General features: G+C 43.1%; 1 protein-coding gene across 6 annotated transcripts in view; it reads left to right on the forward strand.

Annotated features, from left to right (window-relative positions):
• The window catches only part of Vopp1 (VOPP1 WW domain binding protein), a 70,120-nt gene extending 48,718 nt beyond the window's left edge, over positions 1-21,402 (forward strand). For 4 of the 6 annotated variants that reach the window (XM_063286275.1, XM_063286277.1, XM_006236578.5 and 1 more), the window contains 2 exons: positions 5,429-5,565; positions 19,000-21,402. In XM_063286275.1, coding sequence (XP_063142345.1) covers positions 5,439-5,565; positions 19,000-19,190 — 318 coding nt within the window. In that variant the 5' untranslated portion in view covers positions 5,429-5,438 and the 3' untranslated portion in view covers positions 19,191-21,402. Of the gene's footprint in view, positions 1-5,428; positions 5,566-9,233; positions 9,309-18,999 lie in introns of all 6 variants that reach the window. The other 2 variants (XM_063286274.1, NM_001108630.1) reach the window with 2 other exon arrangements.
• The last annotated feature ends 5,228 nt before the right edge of the window (positions 21,403-26,630 follow it).

Consider the following 26,630-nt stretch of genomic DNA (forward strand, 5'->3'; position numbering starts at 1 on the left):
CACTTCAGAGTATGGCCTGGATGCAAGGCCAGCTCTCATTTAGGGATCTTCTTCCCAGGTCCCACTGGCAGGAGGCAGGACGACAATGCATAAAACCCTAACCTAGGAGTAGTCACGGGTGTGCTGGCTTGGTCTGCAGCATTATATGCAGTGTGTTAGGGTTATGGGAACGCCTCTGAAAACGGTTAAACTTGTCAAAATTGGGTGTTGAGAAATGAGAGCGATCTTGCAGGGCTCTAAGTGCTTTTGATTTCTGGGCTAGGGCATCTGCTAGTGGCAGGGTATCAGTGAGGCTACACATGGTGATTTGGCAGTATCTCACACAGACTGAAGCTTTTGTGAGTCCCACAACCTTGCTCTTACAAGCCCAGAGTGACAGCTACCAAAACAATTGATCGGGTTATTAGAGATTCAGTTATGACAAGCTACCACTGTAGGTATAGCCAGAATGCCTAGAAATGGAATCTGAAGTGCCCGGGTCAAAATTCAAGTGCTCCTGGAGGCTAATCCATACATTTCTTCTCTCAGTAAACATTCATTGGTCAAGATTCTGGGGCTTCTGTAGGAAGGCTTCTGTGGCAACCACATTCCTGAAAGGCACAGCTTTCAGTAGACTGTAACTATTAGAGTGAGATTGATGGACATGGCGCCGATGCAGAAAGAGCAGACAGGCATCTCCAGAAACAGAACTGGCCTTTTAATCAGAACAACTGCAGGGAGGGCACCAGTCATTCTGTAGGAGTGGAGACTGCACATGGCACAGGGGGATCTGGCGTGTCTAGGGCGAGAAAGGGGAAATTTGGGGATGTTGATAACGTGACCAGGTCAGTTCTCCTGCAGCCTCAGAGTGGCAGATGCCATCGGGTGCTTCTATGTTGATCTCCTTATCAGGAGCTTCCTGGCCCCCACCCAACAAGCCACAGGTGTTATCAGTCAAGTCAACTTTACTGTCTGGAGTTTTTCAGTCTGTCTGAGGCTTTTAGGTCATTAACCCTTCAGTAGCAAGCAGGTCATTGTATGGGAATATTGTGCGCAAAATAAATGATTTATTTATATTTTATATGCATTGGTGTTTTCCTGTATGCATGTCTGTGTGAGAGTATCAGATCCTGGAGTTATAGACAGCTGTGGGCTGCCATGTAGGTGCTGGAAATTTAACCCAGGACCTCTGGAAGAGCAGTCGGTGCTCTAACTGCTGAGTCTTCTGTGCAGCCCTGCACAAAACTTCTAATACCCTTCATTTGGGGGAAAGCTTCAAAGGTTTTGAGTAACTCTTTCAAATGAGGTTGTTCCTAGTATAATGAGGTAAACATTTAATGGAGAAGAGTCTGAGGCTGAGTGAAGTAAAGGCAGTGGTATATTTCCTCCTCTTCCCCTCCTCCTCTTCTTCTAATTAATTAATTTCTTTATTCTTCTCATATATTACATCCTGACTGCAGTTTCCCTTCCCCCCTCTCCGCCCAGTCCCTACCATATCTGCTCTTCCTCAGGCCTACACCCCTTCTGTTTCCCTTCAGATAAGAGCAGGTCACCCAGGGATATCAAGTAAACATGGCATATCAAGTTGCAATAAGACTGGGCACAACTCTCATATTAAAGCTGGATAAAGCCACCCAGTAGGAAGAAAAGGGTCCCAAAAGCAGGCACGAGAACAAGAGACAGGCTCTGCTCCCACTGTTGGGAGTCTGACAAAGACAAGGCCCACCCCTTTTGTCCGTTAAGTCTCTGAGTCCCTATGAGCCCTGCTTCGTTGATTGGGGGGGCTTGTTCTGTGGTGTCCTTCACCTCTCTGGCTCCTATAATCCTTTCTCCCCTCCTTCTGTGGCCTTCCTTTGGCACTGCCTAGTCTTTGGCAGTGAGTCTTTGTGTCTGTGCCCATCAGTTGATGGATAAAGTCTCTGTGCCAGGCTCTAATACTGTGGTTTGGAGGAGAATGCGTTTAAGAGGCCCTGCCACCTGTAAAATCTTAAGCTGAGGGTTTTTTTGTCTATTTTTGTTTTTGTTTAAAGTCTAAATGCTGCCTCCCCTCCCGGTCCCACCTCACAGAATTCCCCCTTCCCCTTCTCTTCTGAGATGGGGTGCACCCTCTGGGTATCCCCTCACCCTGGTGCATCAAGTCTCTGCAGGGTTAGGAGAATCCTCTCCCACTGAGGCCAGACAGAGCAGCCCTGTTGGGGAAGGTTTGAATTAAATTTTCATGTTTAAGAACCGTGGCTGTGTGTGCCCTTTGTTAGCACTGTAAAGCACATGTTGGCAAGTGGAAAAGACAGGCAAGGATTCGGATGAAACTGCACTGGGAGGGTCCCATACCTCTCCTGGAATCGATCCAAGCCACAGGGTCTTGTGTCATTGCTGCCAGTCATCGGGACATTGCAGAATGGAGTACTGCCCCCATTAAAAGAGGAATTCGAAAGGCAAACTAAAATGAAGAAACTGGATTGCTTCTGACTTTAGAAACTGAAATCAACTTCTTCCAATCAGACCTTGAGAAACTTCCCCAAGTCTGCTGCACAACAGAGGAGTCTTGGTGGACAACTGCGTATGGGTCATTAGCCTTTAAAAAATGGCTTTTCCATTACATGCCACAACCCTCGCTCGCCCACGCAACATGAAGTTCATTTTCTTGGCCTTTTGTCATTTCCCCTTTTAGGAATAAGTCCTGAGGCTAATTTTTCATTAAGGAACAGATCTGTTACTGTGTGATACCAAAGCCACAAGTTGGTCTCCTGCCAAGTGACTCTCCTTGCTTCTGAAGTGTGAGGTACAGTGTCGTTTTTCATCTAGGAGAAAAAAAATTCCATTTGGCAGAGTAACCAGCATCTTGGCCTCTTCTCATGGTGAAGACCTGAGAGCCAGGGCTGTTAGAGTGGCCAGCGGTATCAACTGAGAAAGTAAATCTGTGCATATTCAACCTCTCTACACTTTCCACAAACGTACAAGGATATGTATTGTGGGACTTAACGTTAATGGTAAGGTAATTAGCTTTAAAAGGCAAGTCCGGCTGGGCTGCTGTCACTGACCTAGGCTGCCTAGGAGGCTAAAGCAGGAGAGTCTCATATTCAAAACCTGCTTGGACTACCAAGTGCATTCATGCCAACATGAGCAAGGTAATGAGACTCTACCTGAAAGTAAACATGTACAAAGGGTTGAGGATATAGGACGACTGGACTTGTAAAGATGGGCAGAGTGGAAGGGGAAAGGGAGAGTGGGGAAAAGACAGACAGGCAGACAGACAGACACGAGAGAGAGAGAGAGACAGACAGACAGAGACAGACATGAGAGATGAGAGGGGGAGAGAGGGAGAGGGAGAGAGAGAGAGACCCTTCGTGATTCCAGCATTCTTGCTGATGAGTTTCTTGACCTCTGAACCCATTTCCTGAGTCTAGCCAGAGCTATCTCTGTCATGTCTTACCTGAACTTGCCCTGCTTTAGATCTCTTTACCTGTGTCCTTCTTCTCACAAGACTTCCTGTTTTCCCTCTTCTCATCTTTTAGAACCTAGCTCAAATATGGCTGAAAGAGAATAATTGTTCTTTCTTTTTTGGGGGGAGAGATGCTTTTTAAGACAGGGTTTCTCTGTGTAATGCTGTGTCCTGGTACTTGCTCTGTAGATCAGGCTGGCCTCATACTCAGATATCCACCTGCCTTTGCCTCACAAGTGCTGAGATTGCTACCACCAAATTATTTGTCCATTCTTATGTACAACAGATATCTTTGTGTAAACTTCCCAGTGCACTGACTTACACACTTAAAGTGAAATGATAAACTTTGATACAGATAATATATTACACAGGTCTATTCTTCCAATCTTCATTTTTCTTATCACTTGATATGAATAAAGAGTTGTATACATTTGCCACTCAGTTCTCCCCTCTTCTATTAAAATTGAAGTTCACTGAGGTGTGGGGAAGGGACTTTACCTACTGTCTTAGGATTTCTATTGCTGTGATAAAACACCAAGATTAAAAGCAGTATGAGTAAGAAGGAAGGGATTTATTTCATCTTATAACTCTCAGGCCATACTCCATCACTGAGGGTCAGAACAGGACCCGAAGCAGAAGCCATGAAGGAGAATTGCTTACTGGCTCGCTCCTCATGGCTTTCTCAGCCTGCTTTCTTATATAGGCCAAGTCCAACTGCCCAGGGGTGGCACTGCAAAGGGTTCACTTGTCCCTCCCACATTAAGCAATCAAGAAAATGCCCATAGATTTTTCCTACAGAGAATCTAATAGACACATTTTCTCAATTAATATTCTCTCTCCAAAAAATATGTCTGCATTTGTGTAAAATTGGCAAAAACCAACCAACATTTACTTTACCCCCCCCCACTGAGTTATAGACATTAGGTGCTGAATAGTTACTTGTCAAATAAATAATAAATTGAGAGAACACAAAGACTATAATTTCAGCCTTTTCCTGAGTCATCTCTGCCAGTGTCTGTTTTAAATCCCTGCTCAGTATTCCAAGATTCTCTGGTAAGTCCCTACTGACTGACTCATGGCCTTGACCTTAGTCATATTACTATTCTCAAAGGTCCATCACATGCTCTTGTCTTCAACTCTTTTTTAACACATTGTCTGGGGTCATTAGCCATGACCAACCCTGCTGTGTGACAGACCCAGAGTATAGGCATGTTGTGTGGAGTTCTAGAAAGTTCCATGGGCCAGAGATGGACAAGAATTTATCAGTTTTGCCTGGAATTGCCCTTGGCTGATGATTTACTGGTCAACGAGAATCTTAGATGGTTTAGACCAACGTCTTATCTGTAAAGCACACATTTTCTTTGCCTGCTAGACAAAGGTCAAGATCAAGATATGGAATGTAATCAGACTGGGGTTTTCTTAGTATTCTTCTAGTTTGCTGACCGTGTTCCTCTATCTTCCTATATTTCCCTAGTGATTTAACAGATGCCTTATTAAATTATTAAACGTTCACGTCATAACATAGAAAGGTGCTAGAAAGGATTAATGTACATTTATGTGGTTTTTGAAGTGTTGGACTTGGAAATGTTGAAACAGTAACAGAGACTAGATTTGGCAGTGTCTTCTGTTTAAAATGTGTTTGGTCACCAATCCTTTGAAACCGATCACCTGAAGCCACTGTGACACAGGTTTTTTTTTTTTTTTTTTTTCAAGCCTCTCAGTGTTAGTAGCTTCTACTCTGGGGATGCCTCGGAGGTTAGCAGGATGAGTATCTCACTGGTGTCATCCACAAGAGAAGTGTCCCGAGCTGAAACAATCCAGAGACACCCAAGGCTAGTTGCATGTCCTCCTTGCTGGAGGCTTCTCACCGCTTGCTGGATCTCTGTGCTTTGCCACTGAGGAGTAGTGTTCCAGGGACCCTGGAGAATCCTCAGGCCTTTTTGTCAGTGTCTAGCCCGGCCTCAGCCTGTGACTTGAACTCTGACTTTGTGTCTGTGTTCTCTGCAGGTTCCTGCTGATGATGGGTGTGCTGTTCTGTTGTGGAGCTGGCTTCTTCATCCGCCGGCGCATGTATCCACCACCGCTCATTGAGGAGCCCACATTCAACGTGTCCTATACCAGGCAGCCACCAAATCCTGCTCCAGGTCAGCCAGCCTCATCCTTGTGTGTCCTCCTTATAATTCGTGTGACCTCTTCAGGCATTTGGTATGCCCCAGAGTGTACTAGAAGAGATATATCAGGCTCTTTGACCACTTAAATCCTGATGAGCAATTTTATTATTTGTTCCTGCTGGTAGCAATGCAGCATATGTGTGTATCATCTGTCCTTATTTTGTTAGTGATGTACCTTCTGTGGGCCAGCCCTGGCAGTTCTTCTTTCTTCTTTGTTCTCTCTTGAAGTAGCAGAGGCGGAAGAGTGTTTGCAGGGGCAAAATTTGGTCTTGAGAGATATTTAGGGTTGTTGTTTAATAGTAAAATGTGTACCTACCTAAAAATCTAAGTCACTTTGCTGCTGTTGTTTCTGACCTGCCTGAGTTTCTCTGAGGTCAGAAACTATAGTCTTGGCCTTAGATGTTTAGTACTTCATCATAAAACAGCAGCAAGGGATTAAGTAAAGGGTTAAGTGCTAGGGCCTTTTCCCTCTTGTCCAGAAGCCTCTCACTTGTCAGGCTTAGAGGAGGTTGAGAGCAATAAACTTCTATTGAACCAGGAGAAGAGAGTCCTGCTCACAGAAGGAAAACTTTCACACAACCAAATATGGAAAAAAAACCATAAATTCATATACACATTCATATATACACATTCAAACCAACTGGGCTCACCTTACATACTGATCTCATAATTAGATTCTTACCAGACACACACACATCCGTACTTACATATGTTTATGAAGCAAAAGACCAAGCACCAGTGCAGAAAGCACTCACTCATTCTGGATGAATAAATGAGTTCAGATCTTTATTTCATAGAGAAAGGGAAAGCTTCTACACTTTTATTGCTAAATGAATCAAACCTAAGTCTGTAAGAAGAAAGCTTTGTCCTCTTTGGTAAGACTGAGCCTGCCTTGCTATAAGAAAAGCCTGTTCTGTCCCATGGTAAGGAGAAGCCTGCCTGATCTGGTCCTTCTGCTCACTCTGCAGCTTCTTCTCTTTTCATCTTTCCCTCTGCGTTCTGCGTTCTACATATTGCTCTCTTAATTTTTTAAGTTGCCTTATAATTTCTAAGTTATTCTACTCTGAATTCTGCTCCTAATTTTGCTCTCTCTTCCTGCTCTGATGTGACAATGATAATGTCCTTACTCTCATTGCCTTTACCCCCAATGCCATGCCTGCCAATACAATCTTTCCTAGTCTTTCATACCTTTTCTAGGAGAATAGATCACATGGTTTTCCAAGCATCCCCTTTTTATAAAAGTTCACTAGAAGTTCTAACATAAGTTCAAATCATATATTGAGTAAGAAGTATACAAGAGAGAATGTTTACATGCACACTCACTAACAGTAATTAATTGTAGAGCAGCAGGAAACATCTTTATAGAAGTTACCATTGGCCTTGTAGAACATATTACCTGAAGCAATATTTCAATCAAAGTAATCAAAGAGAATTAACTCTATCTTAGTTCTTACAAGACAATTTTTCCCTAACTGTATACATCTCCCACATACTGTAGTAGTTGGTTCTGCCTCCCCTCTAGGCACAAGCTGGTATGGGGGTTTTGACAGTGTCTCTGAAGTCCCCTTCCTTGAAAGGAGCCTTCTCAACATGGAGAGTTGCAAGGTGCCAGAAGGTGGCAGAGTAGGCAGGCACTATTGCCCATCCCGGTCCTGGACTGGAGATTTTGTTTGGTGAATTTCAGGGCCAGTATGTTGGTCGCATTCACACCCCTGTGCTCCCAGGCACACTAAGGTAGATGACCGGACTTGGAGGGGCAGTTCCTACCTTTTGTAACATTTCTATTATACAGAACGAGTAAGTCCTATAAATCTACTCTACATCATATGAGCTATTATGAACAAAACTGTAGTTAAAAACTTGCTTGGAAAATATTCACTTAGAGACTAGGGCTTATGTATTTTTATTATTGTACAAATGCTAATAGTAAGTTAGATGACAGAGGATGTCTATAGGATATGTTATAGCATGGGCCATGGTGATTTCATGGATGCTACCTTCAGACCCATCAGACTGCAATCAATAAATAAGCACAGTATTCAATTTGTCCATCATGATTAAAATGGAATTGAGGAGTGGGAGGGTTGAATATAATTCAGTCTGCCCTGCTTTCCTGGTGACGTGTTCAAGGTGCAAAGAGAATTGTTCTTCCACAGTTTTCTTCTACCTGACACCTGGCAGGGTTTTTTCTTTTTTAAGATTATCACCAAGAAAGATGTGAATGTGTGTTTTCCAGTTCACTGGCAGCCACACCTTCAACTTTCACCCGAGTTTAGCATCAGTTTGTATTCACATATGGATCTCATTCTTTTAGCTTTGAAGTTTGTGCTCTGTCAGAATGTAAAATACAAATTTTCATTTAAAACATGAAATGGCTTAACATTAGTACCATTAATCAGTGGCTTTCATCTGGATCCATCACTCTCGGATAGAGAAAAGGCATGCAGGACACATGTCCTTCATGTCCAGAGCTGGCCCAGTGTCAGGATCGATGCTTCTATAGTCATCCAAACTAGAGCCAATATGGGGAGCAGGTGATAAGTGAGAGCCACACTTTTGTCTGTGCAGCTCACCTTGAGTGCCCTGTAGTATCCGAGTATCGTCAGAGGAGAACGCGTTACGGTCACTCACATTTCTCATTTTTACAGCAAATGTCAGTGGAAATTTGGTCTCACTTTGGCCACACCCAGTAAATCAGAAGATCTTACCAAATTTTATTTAGAAACCTGTATTTTTTTCTGAGAAACCTTTGCTGCCTGTTTTCACAGTTAATAGTCTCACTCTGCCCCTCTCTGCCTTCTAAGGAAAAAAAGGAACACATGGTTGGAGCTAAAACTACAACTTAGTTCTCTGAATCCAGCTTTGAGGACAGAGACCTGATGATTATCTAGATGCCTCCCACTGTTGGTTTAGGATTAACTTCCCAACACTTAACTTTATGGAGGAAAGATGATAACAACCATGACTGGCTCCACTCTTTCCTAAGTATGCATGCTGAGTTCCTCAGGTTCCTCCATGCTCATTTCATGGCTTGCACCCCAGTGAAGTAGCCCAAAGCACACACACAAATGACTATCAGCCCTCTACATATAGGTTCCATGTCTGCAGATTTACCTAACCGCCAGTCAGGAGTATATGAAGAAACGTTATATCCTTTCTGAACATGCATAGACTTTTCTTGATATTAGACAATATAGTATTAACAGACATTTGTATAGTAATTATATTTCTCTGGAATTTTGAATAATCTAGAGCTGATTTAATATATATAGAAAGATGTTTGTGCTTATACACTGTGCCATTTGATACAAGAAACTTAAACATCTGCAGATTTGGCTGCCTATAATGGGTTCTCCATGCCAAAGATGATTATGTATAGTTACTATACTGGTTAGTTTTACATCAACTCGACACAAGCTAGAGTCATCAGAGAAGTGCGAGCTTCCATTGAGAAATACTCCATAAGATCTGCCTGTAGGCAAACTGGTAGGGCATTTTCTTAACTGGTGATTCACTGAGGGGCGACCAGCCTATTGTGGGTCGTGCTATCCCTGAGCTTGTCCTGAATTCTGTAAGAAAGCAGGCTGAGCAAACCATGAGGAACACACCAGTAAGCAGCACTCCTCATGGTCTCTCATCAGTGCCTGCCTCCAGGTTCCTGCTCTGCTGAAGTTCCTGTCCAGACTTCCTTTGGTGATGAGCTGTGATGTGGAAGTGTAAGCCAAATAAATACCTTCCTCCCCGTGCTTTGATCATGGTGTTTCATCACACCAATAGTAACCCTAACTAAGGTACTTACTAACCATAATAGAGACAAAGTCGGAGTACCTATAAACCAAGTGAATTGAAAACTTCATCTGATGTTCAGAATAAAGACGTAGGCGCATTTACTGAAGCTGAGCTGGGAAAGGGGTTGCAGACAAGATTAGTAGATGAGACTGTGTGGCAGTCAGACTCTTTAAAATGTCCCTGGAGACTCATGAGCGTCACTATTTTAAATAGCCACTTTAGTCACAGTGGGTGTAAGAGTCTACATCAGGAGGGTCACCAAGTTTTGTTTTGTTTTGTTTTTTAAAGTGTCTTCGAAACCATCAAAGGCCATTGTTCAATCTGCCAATGGGCAGATGCCAAGGACTAAGGACCACTAAGTGTCCTACCTCTTCTGAGTTGTTTTCATGTGGCTAAGAGTCAGAATGAGGGAGGTGAGGTTTTACACCATCCCATCCATGGTCTGGTGGTTCCTGGAGGCATTCAGAAACACAGTGCCCTTATTTTATTTTACAACCACCCATGTTGCAGACCCCATGGGAGTTAAAGGATCCCCCTTGCAGGAGACAAGGATTTAAGTTCCTAGCACCATTTATCCCAAATTCCTTTTCTTTCTTTTTTTCCCCCCCTCAGGATTTCAGCATAAATTTATTTTCTATGTCTTTAAGATGTATTTATTGTTTTTATTATATCATAGATTCCCATTAAGGGACTGGGGAATAAATATATTTCTTTTTTTTAATTTTTTTTTATTAACTTGAATATTTCTTATATACATTTCGAGTGTTATTCTCTTTCCCGGTTTCCGGGCAAACATCCCCCTCCCCCCTCCCCTTCCTTATGGGTGTTCCCCTCCCAACCCTCCCCCCATTGCCGCCCTCCCCCCATAGACTAGTTCACTGGGGGTTCAGTCTTAGCAGGACCCAGGGCTTCCCCTTCCACTGGTGCTCTTACTAGGATATTCATTGCTACCTATGGGGTCAGAGTCCAGGGTCAGTCCATGTATAGTCTTTAGGTAGTGGCTTAGTCCCTGGAAGCTCTGGTTGCTTGGCATTGTTGTACTTTTGGGGTCTCGAGCCCCTTCAAGCTCTTCCAGTTCTTTCTCTGATTCCTTCAACAGGGGACCTATTCTCAGTTCAGTGGTTTGCTGGTGGCATTCGCCTCTGTATTTGCTGTATTCTGGCTGTGTCTCTCAGGAGCGATCTACATCCGGCTCCTGTTGGTCTGCACTTCTTTGCTTCATCCATCTTGTCTAATTGGGTGGCTGTATATGTATGGGCCACATGTGGGGCAGGCTCTGAATGGGTGTTCCTTCAGTCTCTGTTTTAATCTTTGCCTCTCCCTTCCCTGCCAAGGGTATTCTTTTTCCTCATTTAAAGAAGGAGTGAAGCATTCACATTTTGATCATCCATCTTGAGTTTCGTTTGTTCTAGGGATCTAGGGTAATTCAAGCATTTGGGCTAATAGCCACTTATCAATGAGTGCATACCATGTATGTCTTTCTGTGATTGGGTTAGCTCACTCAGGATGATATTTTCCAGTTCCAACCATTTGCCTACGAATTTCATAAACTCGTTGTTTTTGATAGCTGAGTAATATTCCATTGTGTAGATGTACCACATTTTCTGTATCCATTCCTCTGTTGAAGGGCATCTGGGTTCTTTCCAGCTTCTGGCTATTATACATAAGGCTGCGATGAACATAGTAGAGCACGTGTCTCTTTTATATGTTGAGGCATCTTTTGGGTATATGCCCAAGAGAGGTATAGCTGGATCCTCAGGCAGTTCAATGTCCAATTTTCTGAGGAACCTCCAGACTGATTTCCAGAATGGTTTTACCAGTCTGCAATCCCACCAACAATGGAGGAGTGTTCCTCTTTCTCCACATCCTCGCCAGCATCTGCTGTCACCTGAGTTTTTGATCTTAGCCATTCTCACTGGTGTGAGGTGAAATCTCAGGGTTGTTTTGATTTGCATTTCCCTTATGACTAAAGATGCTGAACATTTCTTTAGGTGTTTCTCAGCCATTCGGCATTCCTCAGCTGTGAATTATTTGTTTAGCTCGGAACCCCATTTTTTAATAGGGTTATTTGTTTCCTTGTGGTCTAACTTCTTGAGTTCTTTGTATATTTTGGATATAAGGCCTCTATCTGTTGTAGGATTGGTAAAGATCTTTTCCCAATCTGTTGGTTGCCGTTTTGTCCTAACCACAGTGTCCTTTGCCTTACAGAAGCTTTGCAGTTTTATGAGATCCCATTTGTCGATTCTTGATCTTAGAGCATAAGCCATTGGTGTTTTGTTCAGGAAATTTTTTCCAGTGCCCATGTGTTCCAGATGCTTCCCTAGTTTTTCTTCTATTAGTTTGAGTGTGTCTGGTTTGATGTGGAGGTCCTTGATCCACTTGGACTTAAGCTTTGTACAGGGTGATAAGCATGGATCGATCTGCATTCTTCTACATGTTGCCCTCCAGTTGAACCAGCACCATTTGCTGAAAATGCTATCTTTCTTCCATTGGATGGTTTTGGCTCCTTTGTCAAAAATCAAGTGACCATAGGTGTGTGGGTTCATTTCTGGGTCTTCAATTCTATTCCATTGGTCTATCTGTCTGTCTCTGTACCAATACCATGCAGTTTTTATCACTATTGCTCTGTAATACTGCTTGAGTTCAGGGATAGTGATTCCCCCTGAAGTCCTTTTATTGTTGAGGATAGCTTTAGCTATCCTGGGTTTTTTGTTATTCCAGATGAATTTGCAAATTGTTCTGTCTAACTCTTTGAAGAATTGGATTGGTATTTTGATGGGGATTGCATTGAATCTGTAGATTGCTTTTGGTAAAATGGCCATTTTTACTATATTAATCCTGCCAATCCATGAGCATGGGAGATCTTTCCATCTTCTGAGGTCTTCTTCAATTTCTTTCCTCAGTGTCTTGAAGTTCTTATTGTACAGATCTTTTACTTGCTTGGTTAAAGTCACACCGAGGTACTTTATATTATTTGGGTCTATTATGAAGGGTGTCGTTTCCCTAATTTCTTTCTCGGCTTGTTTCTCTTTTGTATAGAGGAAGGCAACTGATTTATTTGAGTTAATTTTATACCCAGCCACTTTGCTGAAGTTGTTTATCAGCTTTAGTAGTTCTCTGGTGGAACTTTTGGGATCACTTAAATATACTATCATGTCATCTGCACCTCTTCTTTTCGGATCTGTATCCCCTTGATCTCCTTTTGTTGTCTGATTGCTCTGGCTAGAACTTCAAGAACTATATTGAATAAGTAGGGAGAGAGTGGGCAGCCTTGTCTAGTCCCTGATTTTAGTGGGATTGCTTCAAGTTTCTCTCCATTTACTTTAATGTTAGCAACTGGTTTGCTGTATAAGGCTTTTACTATGTTTAGGTATGGGCCTTGAATTCCTATTCTTTCCAGGACTTTTATCATGAAGGGGTGTTGAATTTTGTCAAATGCTTTCTCAGCATCTAATGAAATGATCATGTGGTTTTGTTCTTTCAGTTTGTTTATATAATGGATCACGTTGATGGTTTTCCGTATATTAAACCATCCCTGCATGCCTGGGATGAAGCCTACTTGATCATGGTGGATGATTGTTTTGATGTGCTCTTGAATTCGGTTTGCCAGAATTTTATTGAGTATTTTTGCGTCGATATTCATAAGGGAAATTGGTCTGAAGTTCTCTTTCTTTGTTGTGTCTTTGTGTGGTTTAGGTATAAGAGTAATTGTGGCTTCGTAGAAGGAATTCGGTAGTGCTCCATCTGTTTCAATTTTGTGGAATAGTTTGGATAATATTGGTATGAGGTCTTCTATGAAGGTTTGATAGAATTCTGCACTAAACCCGTCTGGACCTGGGCTCTTTTTGGTTGGGAGACCTTTAATGACTGCTTCTATTTCCTTAGGAGTTATGGGGTTGTTTAACTGGTTTATCTGTTCCTGATTTAACTTCGATACCTGGTATCTGTCTAGGAAATTGTCCATTTCCTCAAGATTTTCAAATTTTGTTGAATATAGGTTTTTATAGTAAGATCTGATGATTTTTTGAATTTCCTCTGAATCTGTAGTTATGTCTCCCTTTTCATTTCTGATTTTGTTAATTTGGACGCACTCTCTGTGTCCTCTCCTTAGTCTGGCTAAGGGTTTATCTATCTTGTTGATTTTCTCAAAGAACCAACTTTTGGTTCTGTTGATTCTTTCTATGGTCCTTTTTGTTTCTACTTGGTTGATTTCAGCTCTGAGTTTGATTATTTCCTGCCTTCTACTCCTCCTGGGTGTATTTGCTTATTTTTGTTCTAGAGCTTTTAGGTGTGCTGTCAAGCTGCTGACATATGCTCTTTCCTGTTTCTTTCTGCAGGCACTCAGCGCTATGAGTTTTCCTCTTAGCACAGCTTTCATTGTGTCCCATAAGTTTGGGTATGTTGTATCTTCATTTTCATTAAATTCTAAAAAGTTTTTAATTTCTTTCTTTATTTCTTCCTTGACCAGGTTATCATTGAGTAGAGCATTGTTCAATTTCCACGTATATGTGGGCATTCTTCCCTTATTGTTATTGAAGACCAGTTTTAGGCCGTGGTGGTCCGATAGCACGCATGGGATTATTTCTATCTTTCTGTACCTGTTGAGGCCCGTTTTTGACCAATTATATGGTCAATTTTGGAGAAAGTACCATGAGGAGCTGAGAAGAAGGTATATCCTTTTGCTTTAGGATAGAATGTTCTATAAAAATCCGTTAAGTCCATTTGGCTCATGACTTCTCTTAGTCTGTCGACATCACTGTTTAATTTCTGTTTCCATGATCTGTCCATTAATGAGAGTGGTGTGTTGAAATCTCCCACTATTATTGTGTGAGGTGCAATGTGTGTTTTGAGCTTTAGTAAGGTTTCTTTTACGTATGTAGGTGCCCTTGTATTTGGGGCATAGATATTTAGGATTGAGAGTTCATCTTGGTGGATTTTTCCTTTGATGAATACGAAGTGTCCTTCCTTATCTTTTTTATGACTTTTAGTTGGAAATTGATTTTATTTGATATTAGAATGGCTACTCCAGCTTGCTTCTTCTGACCATTTGCTTGGAAAGTTGTTTTCCAGCCTTTCACTCTGAGGTAGTGTCTGTCTTTGTCTCTGAGGTGTGTTTCCTGTAGGCAGCAGAATGCAGGGTCCTCGTTGCATATCCAGTTTGTTAATCTATGTCTTTTTATTGGGGAGTTGAGGCCATTGATATTGAGAGATATTAAGGAATAGTGATTATTGCTTCCCGTTATATTCATATTTGGATGTGAGGTTATGTTTGTGTGCTTTCATTCTCTTTGTTTTGTTGCCAAGACGATTAGTTTCTTGCTTCTTCTAGGGTATAGCTTGCCTCCTTATGTTGGGCTTTACCATTTATTATCCTTTGTAGTGCTGGATTTGTAGAAAGATATTGTGTAAATTTGGTTTTGTCATGGAATATCTTGGTTTCTCCATCAATGTTAATTGAGAGTTTTGCTGGATACAGTAACCTGGGCTGGCATTTGTGTTCTCTTAGGGTCTGTATGACATCAGTCCAGGATCTTCTGGCCTTCATAGTTTCTGGCGAGAAGTCTGGTGTGATTCTGATAGGTCTCCCTTTATATGTTACTTGACCTTTTTCCCTTACTGCTTTTAATATTCTTTCTTTATTTTGTGCGTTTGGTGTTTTGACAATTATGTGACGGGAGGTGTTTCTTTTCTGGTCCAATCTATTTGGAGTTCTGTAGGCTTCTTGTATGTCTATGGGTATCTCTTTTTTTAGGTTAGGGAAGTTTTCTTCTATGATTTTGTTGAAGATATTTACTGGTCCTTTGAGCTGGGAGTCTTCACTCTCTTCTATACCTATTATCCTTAGGTTTGATCTTCTCATTGAGTCCTGGATTTCCTGTATGTTTTGGACCAGTAGCTTTTTCCGCTTTACATTATCTTTGACAGTTGAGTCAATGATTTCTATGGAATCTTCTGCTCCTGAGATTCTCTCTTCCATCTCTTGTATTCTGTTGGTGAAGCTTGTATCTACAGCTCCTTGTCTCTTCTTTTGGTTTTCTATATCCAGGGTTGTTTCCATGTGTTCTTTCTTGATTGCTTCTATTTCCATTTTTAATTCCTTCAACTGTTTGATTGTGTTTTCCTGGAATTCTTTCAGGGATTTTTGTGTCTCCTCTCTATGGGCTTCTACTTGTTTATTTATGTTTTCCTGGAATTCTTTCAGGGATTTTTGTGTCTCCTCTCTATGGGCTTCTACTTGTTGATTTATGTTTTCCTGGAATTCTTTCAGGGATTTTTGCGATTCTTTCAGGCATTTTTGCGATTCCTCTCTGTAGGCTTCTACTTGTTCTCTAAGGGAGTTCTTCATGTCTTTCTTGAAGTCCTCCAGCATCATGATCAAATATGATTTTGAAAATAGATCTTGCTTTTCTGGTGTGTGTGGATATTCCATGTTTGTTTTGATGGGAGAATTGGGCTCCGATGGTGCCATGTAGTCTTGGTTTCTGTTGCTTGGGTTCCTGCGCTTGCCTCTCGCCATCAGATTATCTCTAGTGTTACTTTGTTCTGCTATTTCTGACAGTGGCTAGTCTGTCCTATAAGCCTGTGTGTCAGGAGTGCTGTAGACCTGTTTTCCTCTCTTTCAGTCAGTTATGGGGACAGAGTGTTCTGCTTTCGGGCGTGTCGTTTTTCCTCTCTACAGGTCTTCAGCTGTTCCTGTGGGCCTGTGTCTTGAGTTCACCAGGCAGCTTTCTTGCAGCAGAAAAGTTGGTCTTACCTGTGGTCCTGAGGCTGAAGTTCGCTCTTGGGGTGCTGCCCACGGGCTCTCTGCAGCGGCAGCAACCAGGAAGACCTGTGCCGCCCCTTCCGGGAACTTCAGTGCACCAGGGTTCCAGATGGTCTTTGGCTTTTTCCTCTGGCGTCCGAGATGTGTGTGCAGGGAGCAGTCTCTTCTGGTTTCCCAGGCTTGTCTGCCTCTCTGAAGGTTTAGCTCTCCTTCCCACGGGATTTGGGTGCAGAGAACTGTTTATCCGGTCTGTTTCTTTCAGGTTCCGGCGGTGTCTCAGGCAGGGGTCCTGCCGCTCCTGGGCCCTCCCCCACGGGAGCCCAGAGGCCTTATACAGTTTCCTCTTGGGCCAGGGATGTGGGCAGGGGTGAGCAGAGTTGGTGCTCTCTTCCGCTCTGCAGCCTCAGGAGTGCCCACCTCCAAATTCCTTTTCTAAGAACACAAACTTAGTTGAGCATGGTGGCACACAGAGGATACCATGCCTAGTCCATGCTGAGACATATGCAGATTTTGTGCATTTGTTGTGGGACTCCATTGGTAATCTAAAGGACAGAACCCGGATTTTAGTGAAATACATTTACGTTCAGCCTGTTTGAGAAACAGCACCCTCTCACTGAGCTACAGTCCTGGCCCTTGACTTTTAGAGACAGAAGTTTACAATGTAGCCCAGGCTGACCTTTAAACTCAGTGTGTGGTCCAGGCTGCCTTGAGAGGTCAGACCTTCCTGCCCCAGCAATTTCAGGGATGCACCAACACATCTTGCAAGCCATACTTGTTAACAAAGAAGGAAAGGCAGATTTTTGAGAATGAATATTCACTCTCTTGGCAGGAGATGGCAGCAGTTTGTAGTCTGGTGTGAGAAGGAGCTTTCAGTGCTCTTTGGACTAGCGTCCACAACTGGTATCACGGACCGGGCAACACTGAAAGGATGCTGCTGATTGGCCCTGGGAAGACCGATCTAGCATCATAGTTCTGGGACCATCCCATGGGCTGAGCAGGGCTTTGAAATAATGGGAAGGTACAGGTAAAGTAGCTGTGGAGGCTGAGCTGCTTGTGAAACTGTCCCACCACGTTTTTATTGGGAATATACAACAGATGACAAGGAGAGTTCAGTAAGAGTTCTGAGAATAAAGAAAGACGCTGATTGGAATATGGAAGGCCTAAAGCCTGTCCCTTTTGCACATGTTCCATGGCCATGGTCACTCAGATTGGGCTCCAAGATAGACTCTCTCTTGCACCCTTTAAGATGAGAGCTGTGGGTCTTCGCATCAACACCTCCATGCACCTGGAAGTCTTTGACCAGCTTTTCTCTGTGCTTCATTTACCTCCCTGAACCTTTATTTTTCCCAGTTTCAGTCTGTGTTTGTGGTCCCCCTTTGCAGATTCGTCCTGTAGAGTGGATGTATGGGTTTCCTTGGGAGCTTTTGTTCTTATCATTTGTGATGCAGTTGATTGTTGCACTGATGTGCTTTTGATTTCTGTGGAAGCATGTATACATTTGGGAACAGGTGTTTGAAATGTTCTCTCTTAAGTCTGGAGACACCTGCCTAACTTGCCAACCCTGTCTCCGAGGGTTTCAGACCTGCAATGACATCTTCGGCTTCTATTTACCTGAGTATGCACCTCTGCCTCAATCAAAACTGGGTCTGTCTGCTTTCAGTTGTCCTTCCTGGGCGCCTGAGTGGCTGACTTGGTCAGACTGGGCACTGTCTTCCAGCTAAATCAACAGAACTGTGAAGAGATCTGGATTGTGCAGTTCCTCTGAGAACCTCTGTCCCTGGCTAAGCTGTCCCTATCCCTACCTTGTTGTCTGTCTGGTGGAAGCCTTCATTTGCTAACCACTAGTAGACGCTGCTGCCGCTGCTGACACTGCTGTCTCTATAACCTCCACCACAGGTTTCCCAGCATGTTCAAGTCTGGTAGTTGTCAAGTTTCTCCTCTAAAGAAGAATGTTCTTGGTAGATATAACTTGCCCCTCTGTCATCTATTCTGCTTTTCAGTATTCTAAATGCATCTCCATGCTCAAGCATTTTGTAAAATTTTCAGATATATCCAGCTTGCCAATTCCAACAAAATCCATGAGCTGGTACTCTAGTATTGACTTGAGCAGCCCTAGTATGGGACATTACAAGCACATTCCAAGCTATATCTCCAGTACAGAGACAAAACCCTTCCCTATGCTCACCTGTCATGGGCCATTGGGTCCCCTTCATCCTCTGGTCCTCAAGAGCGGATGGCTAAGTGTATATAATAGCCACTTCTTTCTGCCACAGAAGAAGCAAACATATCTCAGGAAACTGCCAAGTATACCTTCATGGGCCTATGGGAGTTACCTACCTGCCTGAGACCTTTGGCCACCCAAAATGACAGATACTCTTTGCCTTTATAAAATGGTGCAGGAATGGAGACCTTGACTTAAGACGCAGTGAATTTCCAGCAAATTGTATTCAAAGTGTAATGGGACTATGAATCTGGGCCAAGAGCCAGCTCTATCAAATTGAGCTACCTTGTTTTCTCTCTTGTGATGGATGTCTGTGTCTCTGTAGAATAGTCCACCATTCTCTCGTTCTTCTGTGCTTTATTGCACTCTGAAGACTGATAGGATATTTTAGCAATATCTCTCTCCAGAGGAATTGTCCTCCCCTGAGAGCACAGCCATGCCTGTGTCTTTTGCTTGTTACCAAATTTAGATGTTTACTGTCTTGAGAAATGTTCTGTTTCTAATAGACACAATGAGGTGATTGATGGGGGCAGAAGGGCCTGGGAGTATTGAGATGTGCCAGAGGGTAGGTTTTTTTTGTTTGTTTGTTTTGTTTCTCTCTTTTGCACTCAATGTTTGGATATCTGTCTTTCAGGAGCACAGCAAATGGGGCCGCCATATTACACCGACCCTGGAGGACCTGGAATGAATCCTGTTGGCAATACCATGGCTATGGCTTTCCAGGTCCAGCCCAATTCACCCCACGGAGGCACAACTTACCCACCTCCTCCCTCCTACTGCAACACGCCCCCACCCCCCTATGAACAGGTGGTGAAGGACAAGTAGCAAGATGGTACATCGAAGGCAAAGAGGATGGACAGGCCCTTTTGTATTCCTCTCCATCCTCACTGATTCTTGCTAATAGAGTGGTCCAAGGGCACACTTCTCTTTGATATTTTCAAAGCAAGCCCAGCTCTCTTTCAAGTTTTTTGTGGAGGACATTTGAATCCACACTGTCTCCTCTGTTGCTTCTGTTTCTGATGTAGTTTGTGCTCTCTGAGAGAGTGTGGCAGCAGTCCCTGAGGGCCGATATTCCTAGGGTGGCATGGGTAGATCCTCGAGAGAGAGGCTAAGAGGGAAGGAAGGCATAGCCTATGTGTCAGGGAGCAGATAAAGCGGTCAGGCTGAGCTAAGACTCACATGTGCAGTAGCTGGCAGTGAAGTCCCAAGAGACACTATCCCAGCCCCTTCCCCTAATAGAAGCTGTGGGGATGTGCTGCTGATGCTCTTGGTGTCCACTCACAGTTTGAAAATAGGCTTTCCTCTGCAGGAATAAGAAAGACCCAAGTGCATATTGCTTCCACTAAAAAACGAGGGTCGGAATCAGGCCTCAGTTGGACATGTGTAGTTAAATAAAGACCAGTAGAGAGGGCAAGTCTTTAAGTTAGGGAAAATTCTCTAAATGGAGACATTACATTTTATGAATCACAGTCTGGCTTTTCTTTTAGTGCATGTATTAAAGTGAGGGCGTGTTCTTTGAGATCATATGGAGAATGGAAACTGGGGGGATCTCTGCTCAAAGGGCTTCAACACCCTTTTCTTAAGTAGTTCTGGTGATGGGCTTTATGGACCCTATAGAGCTGAGGGACACATTAGGCTGGGTAGTTACATTGACCCCTGGAGAGGGGGAGAGAACAGCCAAAGAGACCCAGCAAAGCAAGCCCAGCATTGCTGAGTAAAAGCTAGGGTTATATGTGATTCCAGCAGAGATGTGCTGGCCTCAGAAAAGGGGATGTTTGTGGATAGAACAGTGAAAACCTACTTAGTTGCACAGACCACATAATCAAAAGTAGAGAAAGAAGTGTAGTTAGAGATGCTGTTTCCTGGGTGAGAATCAGAGCTCATCCATAGATTTACAAGTAGTAGCGGGAGTTGTTAGCAGTGCCGAGTTCTGTTCCCTTTTATAGTTAGTCATGTTGATGTGTATTTAAACCCAGGTTGAGACCTTGTGTACTAAGAGCAAGAAAGTATAGCTAAGATGCCTAGATTATTTATGTGTAGTATGGTGGGGAGTGGGCTGCAAGGAAGGGGACTGACTGAAAATGAACTAACCAGAGCCATTTGATAAACCGTTACTTGTTTAACCGGGCATCTAAACGTGTCTCTTGAGTGGACACTGAGTATTCTTTATCATCCACAAGACCAGGAGGCAAGGTGTCATTCTCCGTTGGGATATTTATAGGAGGCAGAGGTTTAGGAACTGAAAGTAGTTGTGTGGGCTTAGTTTAAGGACAGAAGGCTTGGAGACTTGCAGACTGTTTCATAGGAAATTGCAGGGAAGAAATGGATATCTTTAAAGACAGTTTGCGGATGCAGATGCTGCTGCCAATCATTGAGCACCCTTGTGTCTGGTTTCCTGTCACTGGATCCATTACCCTTCCATGCTTGGGTCCTTGTTTTACATAAGACGACAAAGCACAATGTCTGCTGTTTACAATCAAGACGACTACACGGTCCAAACATTTCCTCTCTCCTCTATCACTTGTGGCTTTAACTTCAATTTCTTCTGTTCCTTTTTAAAACCAAGAAGCACAGTCAGAGCTGCCCCTGGGATTACACCAGGGAACGGCTGATCAAGGCACTCGGTGTCCGTGACTAAATCTAATCTTTTTGATAGCAAATCCTTTTGAGAAACTGAACGACTGATAGGGCTCAGCAATTTTATACTCCAATGTCTGTTTAAGATACATTTTGTTCCCATCGAGCCCGCATTGGAATTCCTTCAGACGTAAATACTGACGATGCCTATGGAAACTGCACCTCTAGGGGATGTTTCCTAGCATTCTTGTTTTCTTCTGTTTGGTGAGTAAGGCTCACCTCTTCCAGCAGCTCCACTTGTGTGCTGAGGTCCTGTACAGCCGGTGCTTGGAGACAGACCTGAAGCAGACTTGTGCATGCTCTCTTTTGGCAACACTTGGCTGACGTTTCTTCTTTGTTCTCTTTTGATAGAGTCCTGTTTCCTATGTATTTAAAAAAAATAAAAGTGAATTTAGTCACATGCTATGATTTTTTTTTGGGTGGGGGAGAAAGGCTGGAGAGTGGGAAAGGGATAGAGATGAAGTTGCTAATGAGAAATTATGCACAATAGTTCATGAATTCATATGGGAGATGTGGTAGGGTAGATTATGCTTCCCTCCTACATGGCAGGAAGTTAAATGTTACCCAGGAATATATGTTTCTCTTGACCAAATGACATTTCTTGAAAAATCAAGATAGGAAAAAGTTGTCCAAAGCAAGTGGAGAGGCAGAATTGCTTACCTCACAGGGGATGGTAGTACTGGGGTAGGAAGGAGGCTTTGTTCTTCTACAGTTATTGGCCCTCACTGTAAAGCCCCACTCTACAGCTGGGTGTGGAAAATCAGCTGATTGGGGACCTGATCCAAAGGACTGTATGAATGCAGGAGTTCAAGATAGGCTAGACTAGATAGAGAACAGCTCTCATCCCAAGACAGCAAGTATCCTGCTCTGTGTAGCCTGCTATTGTGCTTCTTGGGTATGACTGCCGATTCGGCTGCAACAGGTAAGCTGCATTTTGGGTGAATTACTAAAAGACAAAGTTTTATATTCTCAATTCCTAAAATACTTGTCTTAGCCTGGTCCTTTCTCTATAGACTGATATTCAGAGTGTTTATTTCACTGCTATAGTCACACCATGTTATTTTCATTGAACATTCTGAGAGACATCTTAATTCTGTAGTATCTTCTACTTTACAGATTTACAAATTACATTGTCCTCTTGGGGAAATGAGGAGGGGAAGCTTGGGGGTATCATAGCCCTCCTGCTCAAAAGTGCATGTAAGGACTAGTGATTCCAGGAGAACAACTAAGAAAAACTGGTTGACCCATCTTTTTACTCTGCACCCTGTGGCCTTTTATTAAAGGGCTTTATTCAGTCCTTATTACAAAGTCCTTAGCACATCTGATCGGTACATCTGCTGGATACATGGCAGTACGTGGATTTTTCAAAGGTCTGTTTATACTACTTACATACACTCATCAATAAGGTGAAACACTCAATGACCCATTTCATGTTAAAACTTTCTTCAGGTTAAAAGCACAGCCTCAAAGTAATGCATGGATGTAAAATAGTCTTAAAATCTGTGAGTGAAGCTGCATGTGGTAATTAAAAAACTGTGTGTGGTTGTACACAGTTGCTATCTCAGTTCCTCAGGAGGCTCAGGCTCTGAGGATCACCAGAGCCCAGAAATACAGGATTTGTTTGAATAATACACTAGGTTTCTGATGCAAATATAGACAGATCCAGTAGATGTGTATCTATGAAAATAAAGCAAAATGCCAGTTTCTAAATACTTCATTCAAGTAGGATTCCTCAAAGCTGGACCACAGCAAAATGCCATGGAAGTGTTTTGTCATGAATAATTTCAAACACACAAAAAACTGAAAAAAAAATAGTGAGAGAGAACACCATCAATTCACCACCTGAATTCTGTAACTCTTGGGAATGTTAAAATGATTTTTTAATAGTGATTTGCATTCTATGACAGTTTCTGCTCTACAGTTTAAAACACTGACAATTGCTGACAGACTAAGGAAATAATCTATGTGTGAATTTTAGTGTATGCTTACTGTCCTACCCTTTTTACTACTTCTGGCCTCAGCTCTAGTCTTATTTCTTCAAGACACTACAGTCTTAGGGCTTCTATTGCTGTGAAGAGACAATCTGACCAAGGCAACTCATATAAAAGAAGACTTTTCTGAAAACTGGCTCATAGTTTCAGAGATATAGTCCATTATTGTCATGACGGGAAGCATGGCAGTGTGCAAGCAAACATGCGGGAGAGGGAGCTGAGAGTTCTGCGTCTGGATCTGCAGGCAGCAGGAGTGAAAATGACACTGGTCAGGCTTCAGCTGAGACTTCAAAGCCCACCCTAGTGATGCACCTCCTTGAAAAGCCACACCTCCTCAAGGGTATATCCCTATATAGTGCCATTCCCTATGGGCCTATTAGAGCCATTTATATTCATACCACCATAACTGCTAATGTATTTTGTGATAAAATGCCCAGGAGAATCAACTTATAAGGAAGAAGTGTTTATTTAGATTCACAATTTGAGATTTCAATCCGTGGTCACTTGGGTCACATGGTCACAGAAAGCACATCGTACAAGGCGCACAGGTAGAAGAGGCCTTATTTACATCAACAATAAAGAGGGCTTGTTTGCAAATATTTCTTTCAGGGATATGCTCTCAGTTACCTAAGACTCTTCCACTTCAGTCAACCTCCACTACCTTTCAGTAGCACCCTGAGCTCTTAACAAGTCTCTCAACACGGTCTTGCAAAGACATTCATAATCCAAAGTATAATACTACCTGATTTCCAGCCACTCATATGAAAAGAAAACTGTATACTTCCTCTCAGGCCTGAGATTCCACAGGTCCCAGGGGCCTCAGCCCTTAGAAACCCAACTTACCCCTGAATTAGCTCTCATCTTGCAGCTAAATCCTCTTGCAGCTACTCCAGTGCTTTTGTGACATCTGCCTATCTGGGGTCATGACTGTTTAGAGCTCATAACAGTGCTTTACCAGATAGTTTGTCTAGGCCCATTCTTCAACCCATAGGTCAGGTCTGGCCATGTATATGGATAACTACTATTAAAGCCACTCTGAAGGTTTCCAGTGCCACCCAGATATATCACTCAGTATGAAATTTCTAAAATAGGTCACTTCATCTGTCTCTATCCTTCTTTAGGGACAAGAATTTGTTCCTTGACACACTGCTTGTGGCCCTACTTCCTTATACTATGGCTAGTGCTGTGCTGTTAGTTACTTGAAAAGAGTTCTAGGGTCTACTTGCCCTTAGGACCTTTCTATTTAAGTGTTTTAGTCTGCAGTGAGGAAATGGTCATGTTTCTAATGTATTAAATTTTGAAATTTGAGTAAAGAACATGGAATTTGGGGAGGAACTTAGATTTTTGGCAGATGTCTTAGCTGGTGACCCATCTTACAGGTTTCTTACTTTGTGTGGTGGTTTGAATAAGAACGCCTCCTGCAGACTCATGTATTTGAATGCTTGGGCATTAGGGTGGGGTACTTGACAAGGATCAGGAGGTAAGGCTATGTTGGAGACACTGTCACTGGGAGTGGGCTTTGAGGTTTCAGAAGTTCAAGCCAGGACTAGAGACTCACTCTCTTCCTGCTGCCTGATAATCTGGATGTAGAAGTCTCAGCAACCTCTCCAGCACCATGTGTGCCTGCCTGTGTGCAGAATGTTTCCCATCATGAGAGTAATGGACTAAACCTCCGAAACTGGAAGCCATCATCAGTTCAATGTTTTTCTTTGAGTTGCCATGGTCATGGTATCTCTACACAGCCATAGAACAGTGACTAAGACAATTCATTTTGATGACTTCCTAGTTTTATTTGGTTAGGGTTATTATGAGGATACGTTTGGCAAACTCTGACATCACCCAAATTCCTTTAGGTAGACTGGAAACAAGACAGAAAATGCTCACTGACTTACATTACATCTATGTTAGACAGGAAAAGATCCCTTCTGGCCAACTTCCACCAGGAAAAAGATTGTTTGCAAATCAAAGGTCATGACTTATGATGGAACAATGGAAAATCTATTGCTCACTTTCATCTGTGCTTTCCAAATTCCAATGAGCTTAAAAATATCCATCAAAGCTGTCAAAGCAAAAGACACCAAAAACAAAAATGTAGAATAATCTCAGAAATTTTAAAAAAAGGCATATGCCAGCAGCAAACCACTGAATTGAGAATAGGACCCCCGTTGAAGGAATCAGAGAAAGAACTGGAAGAGCTTGAAGGGGCTCGAGACCCCATATGGACAACAATGCCAACCAACCAGAGATTCCAGGGACTAAGTCACTACCCAAAGACTATACATGGACTGACCCTGGACTCTGACCTCATAGGTAGCAATGAATATCCTAGTAAGAGCACCAGTGGAAGGGGAAGCCCTGGGTCCTGCTAAGACTGAACCCCCAGTGAACTAGATTGTTGGGGGGAGGGCAACAAGGGGGGGAGGATGGGGAGGGGAACACCCATAAGAAAGGGGAGGGGGAGGGGGATGTTTGCCCGGAAACCGGGAAAGGGAATAACACTCGAAATGTATATAAGAAATACTCAAGTTAATAAAAAAAAAAGCATACCCAGGATGCTGAAGGGAAGAGGAAACCTGAGGGAGCATGAATGGGCTACACCTAGAGATGCTTCAGGCACACAGATAGACCAGAAGCTTGCTTCTAACCAAGTGCACACTGAGTGGTAAGGCTTCTGCATGGTTCTGGGAGGTGAGCTTCTGGAATTGTTACCTGGTTTGAAGTGATTTTAAACTACTCAATGTTTCTATTAGAAATCTTTGTAATTTAGGGTTCTTAGGGCTCTCCCACAATCTCTAGATCTCTGCCATACTTTGAATCTAGAGTGCATGGCCTCCAAGGTCCATGTGTTAAAGGCTGGGTCCACACCTGGTTTGAATTATCAGGGGGTAGAAACTTGAAGAGGGAGAACCTAGTGGGAGAACTGTTAGGGGCACATCTTTGAGATGGATATTGGGACCTCCCAGTTCAGTTCCCAAAGAAGAACCTTATATTTATCCTTGGCCATGAGATGAGTGGCTCTGCTCCACTATGAGGCTTTGTATGATTTAGCTCCCAAAGCAATAAGACCAACCCATCTCATGAGATGAAGCCTGGAAAACTGAACCAAACTTTGATTTTCTCTGCCATTTGTTACAGCAATGTAAAACTGACTAGCATTGTCCCACGCGCGACCTCTCGCCAGCAAGAAAACACGCGGGGACATACGAATCCTTGCGGCAGTCAAACCTTTATTAATCTTTTTTTTTTTTTTTTGGTTCTTTTTTTCGGAGCTGGGGACCGAACCCAGCGCTTCCTAGGTAAGCGCTCTACCACTGAGCTAAATCCCCAGCCCTGAGGAGAGCCCCGCGCGCCCGCATGGCGCAGCTTATATACCCTAGGCGGCGCATCCACACCTGATTGGTCGCTTACCCATGATCTCATTAGGCACGCCCCAGAGTGGGCAAAGACCTGGCACGAAGGCACTCTTGCACATGCGCACACAGTTAACTTCCTGAAAGGAAGTTGGCTGGCGCGGCGGAGGCCAGCGCCATCTTGTAATGGCGGAGGCTATCCTGGCCTTCCACGTGGGGTACAGTGGAAGCCAGCGCCATCGAGTGGTGGCGAATGTTAAAGCGGCCCTCTACATAGCATGATTGCC

Source organism: Rattus norvegicus, chromosome 4 (genome assembly GCF_036323735.1).
Source record: "Rattus norvegicus strain BN/NHsdMcwi chromosome 4, GRCr8, whole genome shotgun sequence".
In the NCBI taxonomy this organism is placed as follows: Eukaryota; Metazoa; Chordata; class Mammalia; order Rodentia; family Muridae; genus Rattus; species Rattus norvegicus.